The sequence below is a fragment of the Pygoscelis adeliae genome, unplaced genomic scaffold (genome assembly GCF_000699105.1).
Source record: "Pygoscelis adeliae isolate BGI_AS28 unplaced genomic scaffold, ASM69910v1 Scaffold167, whole genome shotgun sequence".
NCBI classification, from domain to species: Eukaryota; Metazoa; Chordata; class Aves; order Sphenisciformes; family Spheniscidae; genus Pygoscelis; species Pygoscelis adeliae.
Window position 1 is genome coordinate 5,968,613 of NW_008825428.1, and position 11,086 is coordinate 5,979,698.

Consider the following 11,086-nt stretch of genomic DNA (forward strand, 5'->3'; position numbering starts at 1 on the left):
CAGTGATGGTAATTTGGTGTCTAACTAACTTGTTTGGTTGATCATTTTTTGAACCCATGTAAAATTACCACGACATCCTATGGCAATGGGTTCCACAGTCTAACTGCATTGTGCATGTTGTAGTGATTCCACCACCACTAACTTCTGTCTTTTAAATAAACAAACATTCCTTTCTAGTTAGACATTGATGCTGAGAAGGTGTGCTGGGGCCAAACGAACAGACACCCAAAGCACAGGGCTCAGCCCTATGCGACACTTAGCGTTCTTACTCACAAGCTCTAAGCAGCTCAGCAGAAAAGTTTCCCCTTTAGATCACCCACCTCATTCTTTCCATGAACTGTATAGAAAGCTTATGTACAGAATGCCTCACTTAAGTGATCTGAATCAACCAGCTGGCACTAGGTGCCTCATATCTTGGCATTGCATCGCTTACTTGGAGGTGGTTGAACAACCATTCTGTATTTTGGTCATTAACTGTAGATTTATACACCTGCATATATGTATTTATGCATAACAATGCCAACTGGCACCATGAACCTGAGAAAAAGTTTTGTTGATGTGGACTTCTTTAATTTCAGTGCTGGATTATGAATATCTTCAGATCACCAGAACACTTTAATTAAACTCTGTTGAAGACTTCTGCTGCAATACTGTAAATTGCCTTACAGATTTTGCTGTCTCAGCTGCTTAGAAATGGATTACGTAGTTCTTTACACCTAGGCTGCGATTCACAAGCCAACACAAAGTTTCCCTCCAAAACTAGGAGGATGATGTTTTTATCATATCCTGCCATATCTAATAAACATTTGTACAGCACACACTTCAGTATCTTGTGGGAGCTTCATGATTTAAATCAAAAGAAAAGGCAGTAATTGGAAGACATGAAAAATTATGGGGGGATTCTATGAAGGTTTCACTCATGGGAGTGCAGTCTAGTAGTATTATCTTTATTTGTTCTCCAGGCAGACAATCTAGCTAAATGCATTCGTCTAATAAGCCTTAAAAACCCCTGACTAGAATGGCTGAGAATTTAAAGTTCAATTTTATGGAAAATTCTCACATTTCACAACTACTTTTATCACTACAAAGCAATTCATAGTCAGGAAATTTCACAATTATTCATGGAATAAGAAATTGGAAATTCTGGGAAAAACCCTGCTAGGAAATTAAAATATATCAAGAAATATATAACAGAAACCATACTATATGGCATAACACAATTAATAGAATATAAAAGCCCAAATAAACAATAACAAAATAATTCAAAATGAAAAATTCATTTTGCTAAAAGAAATCTTATCATTACTAATGAAATAAGAACAGTCTTGTTCTAACAATTTTTTTCTTTGAAACTTGTCAAAATAATTGTGGTTCCATAAGAGATTTGGACTTTCTTAATACTGAAACACTGAACATCCCTACTTATAGAGAATAGTGACTTGAAACATGGTGTGGTACAGGAAGCTAGAAAGGTGGAATGATCCAGTCTGATTCACTTCACATTTACAGAAATACTTAGGTTGTCACCAGGATTCATTCCAGTCTTACATAGTTCACAGATTTTTGGTAGATTATTTCCCTATGTTCATTCTCATACTCTTATTTTGGATTTTTAAGTTCTCAGTTTTCAGGATTTTTTTTCACTTGTCCTTTGAAAAAACTAAGAAGCGATTCTTAACATCTCAAACATTATGCTGTTCTTCAGTAATGTTACAGGTCACGAAATAATTCAAATAGGAGCAATATTTCTCTCTTAACTGATAAAGCATTTCACAAAATTAGAAAAAAAATCATTTAATAGTACAATGCTAAGGTATTGACAATCACCATTCCAAGAAATTAAATTTAGTCACTGGAGGATGAAGGTCTGGATCCATAAAAAGATGTCTGTATCTCAGTAGTTATATATATGTTTCATTTATATAGACCTGTTAACTCCATCAACAGTAGTGCATTATAAAATACAGGAGGGCAATTAGGCATCCCAATAAACAGTCTGCCTAGCTTAATACAAGATTGTTCAGCTCATTCACTGTACACATTTCTAAATATGTTCAAAGGCAGTAAGTAGGGAACAATAAAAGGAAGGTATTTGCTGTGTCCCTGGCTTTATATCTCACTTTGCACCTGGCCTAATGAAATTTCATTGTTGCCCTGTATCAGAAGAACGCTAGAAGCGCTTAAGCCCTAAAGCAGCTTAAATTTAGGTGGGTAAACAATGCCTCTCAAAAGAGAGAGATGTGGATTTGAACCTTCCCCTCTCTCTGATAGGAAAAAGAAAAGAACTACAGACTAGGCAAATATTTTGCCGTGGAATTATTTTGAAAAGTAGGAGTTGCGCAACAACATAATCTAGCGAGAGAGGCGTTGCCATGGTATTATGTACAAAGCCCAAATCCGTATCTGTGCCCGCTGGTCACATCGCAGCATATAGGACCGGTCAGGAGACTGGAAGACTTTACATAAATGGGTTTATGCATGTACTGGACAGAGATTACACAGTTTGCACTTTACACATTAACACTGTCACTGAGACAGTTTTCCTGGTAAAAGCAAAACCATCCAAAGGGTGCAGTGGCTGAGCACTTGTTTGAAAACCACTGAAGTCCTTTTGCAGAAGTAGTTCTGCATGACACAGCCAAAGTATACAAGGCACGCAGCTGAGGGAGAAATACGATATGTATCTGTGTTTGAATCTACAAAGGGTCACAAGAATTAGGAATTCTTTTTAATCATCTTGTCCTATGCTGCATTAACAGTTTGAGTATACCAGGTAATGTATTGAATCCATATAAACATGACTAACAATGTCCTTACCTTTTCAGGTATGTTCACCTTCTCCAAGGCAACCACTGCTTCATAATCTCAGCATTGATATATTCCTTACTTAATGCCACCATCAAAACAAATGTTGGGCTTAAATGGAATATCCTTGTGTTAAACTAATTTCCATTCAAATGTCTTTATGTATATAATTTCTATCTTTACCTTATCTATGTCTCTCTCTTTTTTTTTTTTTACTTTAATCCTCAAGCTTCTAACACACTCCTACATATGCAGTTTTAACACTAAACATCATCTTCAAAATGTTAAATTAAAGAAAAAGTTTAGGAAATGAAATACTATTACCTCATGCATTTTACCCTCAAAAGAGAGTTTCCTGATTTATTTGTTCAGACTCATCCAGATTTCTCAATGGTGCAGTGAAATATTAACCAAAACAAAGCAGAACCTGAAAGTAAAAAATAATTATCAATGCTGTATTAGAAAATTAAACATTTTATCAGATTTAATAAATATGAAAATTGAGTTAGCTGTCATAAAACACACGTTGGTATCACGGAGAAAATATCCTTTGTAAGATGTTATTTATAGCCACTGTAGAGCCTTTTCGCACAGCTGCTTATGCATGGAAGGACATAGCTAGTATTGGGGCTCGGAGGGAGGAATTAGCAGGAAAGTGGAGCCTCTACTTTGCAGAAAGAGGTAATGACTCATTAATTGTTCCAAAACAATAGAACAATGTGGACTATGAAACTTCCAAGGCTTCCCTTCCCTTCTTGTGGGAACTCCATGGCAGACCAGAGCTAATTCAAATTCCTAATTACCATTTAATGGCCTTAACAAAACAAATTTTACTAGTCTCAATTCTTACTTAACTTGTCTTTACCTGCAGTCTTCCAGTTTGAAGAAAACATCTGATATGAAAATTTCTTACTTTTGACATGGTAGAATTATGAAGAATTTTAAGTGGACTAATTCAAATGAGAAAGGTGAGACAACTTCTTAGATTGTGCTGCCAACCCTGTTTGTAGTTATATAGTTTACATACCTACATAATAATTTCTAAACAAATGGTTTATGTGTTCTTTCATGACGATCTATAATTTATTTAAAAAATAAAATAATTTTTTTAAAACACTGAATTTGAAGGAAATACTTTGTGCACTGCAGTAATTTCAGTGCATGAACAAAATCAAATATTTTCCTTTTACCAAGCTGCATAAATGAGTTCCTTAAAACCCTGACTGTTCCTTTGTAAGTCAAGATTCATCTGAGGATCTCAGCTAGAAAGCCCATAATACATTATTCTCAATTGACTAGCAAATGCAGTTTATTTTGTAGTTGTAAACATTTTAAATGATCAAAAATAATATCCAGTAATTGACTCTAAACATCTAATAGTTAAAATACCTCACAAACAGACTACTGCCTTAAATTTTAAGTATTAGCCCTGGTCTTCCCTTTGACATAAAACTACTTCATTATGTATTTTTATAGATTTTTTTTTAAAATAACTGCTACTATTTTTAATATCTACTTTTAAGGTTACATTGACCATGTCTGAAATAAAGATTTATGGGTTGGTTTTGTATTTTCACCAACTAATATCAGCAGTTACATTTCCTTAAGAAATTAAGAACTTCATTCTGGTAGTTTTATATAATTGTTGTTGTTGTTGTTGTTGTTACTGAGTTTCTAATTCAATTTCATGTATTTCATAACACTAAGCATAAAAAATAATTTAAAAGTATGAACTTCTTATAAGCAAAAGTGCCATGGTGTTGACATTTGAAATTTTTAACTCATTTCTTAATTTCATCTCAAGTGATAAGTATCATTTCTAGTAAGTATATCACTCATCAGTTCTTTTGCTTCCATTTTCATACCTTTTCTGTGAGTTTTGGTTCACTTTTCCATATTATTTCTGAGTGTCACAACATCATTCTTCTGACAAGCTGGTAACCTGTGGTACATTACAAGTATTCTGTAGCACTTCCAGGTTTTTGCACACAAAACAATTGTGGAAGTTCTCAGAGTTTCCTAAAACATATGTATAAGAATCACTCTGCAGTACAAAATACTGTGCTCCACCTAAAAAAAGCTCTGTATGTGATATTTTTTTTCCTAAAACAGAACACCCAGAAACTGATGTACCTCAATAGTGATTATGTGTAGAGTGAAAAAAGGAGGGAACCAAAACATTAGCTTGAAAGACAATTATCACCATCAGACCCTACAGAAATTTGGAGAGCACAATAAGGAGGATTCATTGGATTCATGGCTCCCTGCTAAATCATTATTTTTCAAAGTTGGAATGAAGGTTTTCTGGGACTTCTCTCTTTTTTTTTTAGGTTCTTACTTTTTAAAACTTAAAACATAATCAAAAACGTATTCCTTCTCTTTTCAACTGGCTATTAGTCAAAGAAAGCACATTAGTAGTATTTATCAAATAAGATAATTAATAAGACTCCAGCATTTCAACAAATATCAAAAAGCATGAGTTTTGTCTATGTGGTTATAATCCTTTAAGGAAGCAGACAACAATTCAGTTGCACTAGAATTACACAGTTCTAAGAAACACAAGTAACTTTACTGGGTGGTTGGTCTGATTTTAATTGATCACACTAGCTTTTTAAGAAGCCTTTTACAGTTTGAGTATAAGCCTACAACAATTTCTTTCCAAATGCACAGATATTTGCACTGCTCGATGAGTTGATAATCAAATGAATAGGGTAGACAGTCCTTCATATAGTGTGTTGCCAAAGTTGCAAGAGGCATGGGAGGGGTTCACATATTTTTGTTTTGTTTTTACTGCCAGCTGCCATACTGCTGTGGTGTTTAAAGACAGTGCCAAATACCGGGTTTTAAAGGTTCTCCTATAATTATATCAGATAGAGAAAGGGCAGGGCATGCTTTAACACTGAATCCTTCTTTATTCATTTAGAGCCTGGCTCGAGCCTTGAGAAGTTTAACACTTTGCAGAACTGCCTTCCTAGCAAGGCCTGTACTGCCCTGGCTGTACACACATGCTCATGTTCTCATTCTTCCAGTAGACTATAATTTTTTAAAATGTGTTATTGGTTCTCAGGCATGGAATTAACCCTATATTCCCTAAGTTATCTAGTGACTTTTAAAAAGTGATTTAAATAATAATACTCATATCCGCATTGACCACTGTGTTACCTTAATTGTTTTGAGTTTGTTTTTTCTTTAAAAACATTAAGTACCTAAGGTGAAACACTAGCAGCTTATTGTTCCCCAGTTATTTGACCTATATGCAGGACAATGGATTGAAAAATTTACTATTGTGATGCCTGAGATACAGGCTGCGGTAATGTTGAGCATGACAGTAGGAAATTGATCAAGGAAAGGCATGCTGGGGAGCTAGAAAGCCTCCCTGAATAGGTATCCAAGGCTGGATTCCTAAATCCCCTTGTCCTTGGCTTCCTAGGCGCTATTTCCTACCCCTCTTCACTAGATATTTTCCACTAGATAATTTTCTTTACTCCAAAACCTTCCTTTCAGTCATAGTAGATGTTTCCAAAGTGACAGGAAGCTCTCTAACTCTTAGCATTCCTTCTTCTCTAATGCCAGTTAAAGGCAAACTGTAAAACCAGCCATCACCTCTCTCACCTCTCATTTACTGTAATATCCTCCCACATGCTCTAGCAAATCTTTTCACAAAAACTGCATACTTCCTAGGCATTCTTACAAATCAGGAAATTGCACTGTACAAGTTTCTCATTCTCTTTTTGAATGTCTCCAGTGACTTCCCTTTTCTACTTTATAGAGCAAAGTGATCTAGTCTTCACTTTATGATCCTCCTTAAGCTACTAAACCAAGCTTTTTTATTCTCATATACTGCTAAGACATTAACTTCCATTTCTATTTTGACAATACTACTAACTTCAAATGCTATTCCTCATATTTTCAAAAACCACATTATGCTTTCTCCTATCCTGCCTGTTATTTTTGAAAAGACAGACAACCACAGGGCTGTTTGTTTTAGTGTCTTCCTCCAAATCTCACCATGAAAGTCCTGACATCTTGAACAACTCATATAGCATGAGCTCTGGTAATAGTTTTGTCATAACTATTTTCTTATACTCTGCTTTGATGTATCCTGTGTTCTCTTATTTTCCCCAAGTACAAGACATTTTTGTGCACATACTGCTGTTGTCTTGCATGAGCAAAAAAATCTAGCCACTGACCTAGCATAAGCTGATATGATGTTGTGCTGTAAAAATGCATTTTGGCAAATCTATGAGCCTGTTGTTCATTCAGTTTCTTGCCCTCTAAGTTAGTTTGACATTTCTGGCAGTCAGTCTATCTGTCTTGAATTATTCTGTATACACAGCTAGGTATAATATCAGAAATAAAGCATAGCTGCATAACTTCATCTTCTTATGCAGTAATTGCTGCCTTTCTAACTTAGTGCATACAGACAGATCATACAGAAATCACATTATAAAAAAAGCAACTCTTGGACAGGGAAAACTGCCTTATACTTGCTGAACACTTAAGTTTCTTGTTAAGGAAGGTTTGGTCACACCACATTAAGTATGTGACCTGAAATCTGCCTTTTAATTACCCCACGCAAAGCTAGACATTTGGGACATTTCTCTAGCTTTGTTTTCCACCCATTCTTCTCAGTAGAAGTTGGGGAAATGCACTAAACTACATACCAAAGTACACGTGCTGTGTAACTGTGTTTGGATGCCCCCCTAAATGCATTGCCTGATAATCCATTCACAGGTGTGATATCGCTTATTTAGTTTTCATAGCAACTTGAATAGCACCTCGCAGTGTATGAAGCGATGCTAACAAAAATGAGGCATGGGTTGCTTTTTGAAAACCTATTTTTGAACAAACAGGGCGACATCTGTCTGAGAGAGATCATATTCCTGTCTCCTTTTCAAAAACAGATTAAAACCACCTGGAGTCTTTTCACGCTTTGATGCCACTGTGGTCTATGCGGAACAGTGGAGCATAAGCCATGGGCCCTGGAAAAGAACAAATGTAAGCAAATGGAGGGAAATGGAAAAGGAAACACCACAGCCATAAAAGGAAAGCAAAAAAGACATTGTATTGTTAGCCAAAAGGTCTACTAGAAAACACGTTCTGCACACAAATAACATGCAAATGTTAACGTGCATTTGGCATTGCACTGTTAGCAGGGGGTGTGTGTGAAAGATTTAATCTGAACAGCTTCAGCATCTGAGGCATTATTCAGTATTACTGTTATTTCTTAACTTTGAACAGAAAGAGCAGATTACCTATATGGAATTACTTGTCTCTCAAAGCACCCAAATCAAACATTCATGGAGTCATTTAATATCTTTTCATGCCTGTGATTTCAGATAATAGTTGTTTGTAATATTTTTGAGTCTAGCTAACATATTGGATAACAAACCACTAGGGCAAGTGTTAGTGCACCTTTCGGTGAAAAAAAATCATAAATGTGATATGATTTGGTTTGACTCTATCATTGAATAAAGCAACATTATTTTTAACTATCTCGCATTTTCTTAAATGAGCATATCGGCTACTCTCACACACAGAATAAGGTACCCAAAGCATATACTCAGTCTTCTGTAAGCTGGCCACTTAGGAAGATAGATCCTTTATGGTATGTTACTGCCCGTTGTGACAGCTCTTCCAACTTTTTATGTGAAGTCAGGTGCTGGTTTTTCTTAACAATAGATTATCTGAAAAGGTGGACCACTGAAACATTAAAAAGTGGAAGTCCTCATGCTTCTGTGAAAGCTTTCATGAAAATTGAAGGCAAGGTTCAAAAACTGTCAATTTATGAATCACAGAGGAAATATATTTCATAATTAACACCACCACCACCACCACCCCCCCACCCAGCTCCAACAAGAAAGACGAGCAGACTCATCTGGCACAGTAAACGTCTACAGAGAGCTTTTTCCTATGGGCAACATTTTCTCTTTTATGCAGTTGGTCATATTACAAACTTGGGGTGGTAAAAGACTACATTACAACAAAGTTCTTAAGAGTACCTGTAGTGAGTTGGTAGCAAATCCAGTGTGGTTTGAAGGAGCAGGGCACACACATCCCTTACAGCCAAGCGATCTCTGCTGGCTCCAGGGGTAAATCCCAGAGCCATCCTTCTATTAATTCCTCCTAGATTTGGAGGATTGGCACATACTGTTCTAGCTAGGAACACTGTCTCTAATTTCAAATATATTTTGCCAAGGTTATGGGTATCGACGTGGAGCCTTTTTTTGCCGTCTTCCAAGACGTGTTATTTAGATTCTTGAATGGAATAATGGAAAGAGTCCATTCAGCCAACAAAACCAGAGTTAGAAACCCTGGGTTAGTTTATCACAATACTTTTAAACAATTTCAACCTATGATACCTAGGAATATATTCAACCAGGCTGATCTTTGGGGGACAGACTTATAAGATTTGTTTTATGGAAACAGTGTGTGCACTCAGATCTTAAAGCATTCCAGCATCTCTGAAGAGTGCAGATTGTTCTTAACATTCATGCCAAGTTATCAACAATTTAGAAAACAGTTGCCAAAGGTCATTCCAACTACAGCTGTTTGGAAACACAGAGGGGTTTATTGATCTTTTCCTTTGTATAGCACTTTAAAAAATATTAATATGTCATGGAAATAAAGACCATGACAGATGTTGATCATGACTTGGCCAAAGGAACCCACGGACACTGGGGCTCCGGCCTTGCCAGGGGGGAAGTTTATCAGGGTTGAGTTGAGGGTGAAAGACTCCACTGTAATGCTATTGTTAGGTCCCTGTGTGGTAATACTGTTCTCATGACGTGCCTTTGACCTGGCACTGTACTCATCTCCCAACAAATTAGGGACACTGGTTCAGCTGGTTGGGAAAGAGCTCATTAGGCATGACAGTTTAGGTGGCACAAATTTCACAGCTCCAAAGCAATCTGGAGCCCTCCCAGAAATACAGGTATCATATTCAAACAAATCACTAATCCCAGAGGCCAGCTCCGACTGCTTTTATGAGGTACTGTGAATCATGATCTTTAGGAAAACTAAATGGCTGCTATCCAATGTAGCAGCTGGATTATATTAGTTCACATTTTTAAGGACAAAGGTTATAATAACAAGATCTTGTGTTACTCACTTTACTCAATTAGGTAACATGGTTACCTTAATGGTTCTGTAACAGTTTGCTGGTGTTAGGAGCGATATAATTTGTTTCTTCTAGGTAATACAAAAGAAGGGAATTCCGTACATGAAGACAGCCTAGTAGAAAACAGGCAGCTGTGATAAGAGATGGGGCAAAATAAGCACACTGTTGCTGAGAAGCAAGGAAAAATGACAATGGACGTTAATGACAGAGATGAAGCCTGAGTCAGAGTACTTCAGGGCCTTGAAAGCACAAGCAAAAAGTTTAAACCTGATGCACCAGGCAAAAGAAAACAGAGAACACAAAAGACAAGCGTGTGTGTTAACACACACACGCACATACATGATGTACATATGTTTATAGAGCTTAGGACTGGAACAATGGATTTTTCCCATCTACGCAACACTCCACAACATTGTATTTTCTATGGGATAACATTTGTGAATCTTGTAACAGGCTAATAAACAAGAAAATTGATTTCAGCTTTTAGATCATTAAGGTTGTTCTTATTTCTTCTATACAGGGATATATCAGTACTGATAAATTTTAGTTGCATGCGGTTCACATTATGTAGCAGAAATTGGCTTATAAACCGTAAAAGCGGTTAAACATTTTTTAAGATACAAGCTATGTTATCCACAGACCTGAAAATTTCTAGAAAGCACTTATCTTGATATATCTAATATCAATAATGTTTAATGGCTGCTTTTTCATACAAACAGATTCTACTTACTAGCAGAGTGAGAGGGAGAAGGCTGGTGGGGTATTTTGAAGTGTGAAAAAAGGCTCTATGTTTGTTTTTTTCGAGACTGAACTTTCTTTCAATTCCTCACCCTGCTGCTCCCGCAACTTGGGCCAACCAAAACGCACACAGCCTTAGGAGCTGCCAAGAGCCCTTATCAAAGGTTGTAGCTGCTTCTCACGCGATTTATGGAGGCGCAAAGGCTCTTTCCCCCGCCTCCGAGGGGAGCTGTAGCTGCCCCGGGACCCTGTCCCCGGGGCCGCCGGGCGGGAGCCGGTCCTCGCCGGAAAGCCCAGGGGGCTGAAGCTGGCCCCCTCTCTGGCCCTTGATCTCTGGGGTTCATCCAGGCACTCGGGAGAACGATTTAATGACCTACTCCACCCGAGCGCCCCCCGCCCAAGCAGCTCCGAGCGGCTCTCGAT

General features: G+C 37.1%; 1 protein-coding gene across 1 annotated transcript in view; it reads left to right on the top strand.

Moving 5' to 3' along the window:
• Window positions 1-2,807: 2,807 nt before the first annotated feature.
• HPGD (hydroxyprostaglandin dehydrogenase 15-(NAD)) overlaps window positions 2,808-11,086 on the top strand; it is a 34,904-nt gene continuing 26,625 nt past the window's right edge. The window contains exon 1 of the mRNA XM_009330731.1: window positions 2,808-2,825. Within this exon, the coding sequence (XP_009329006.1) occupies window positions 2,808-2,825 (18 nt within the window). The remainder of the gene's footprint in view (window positions 2,826-11,086) is intronic.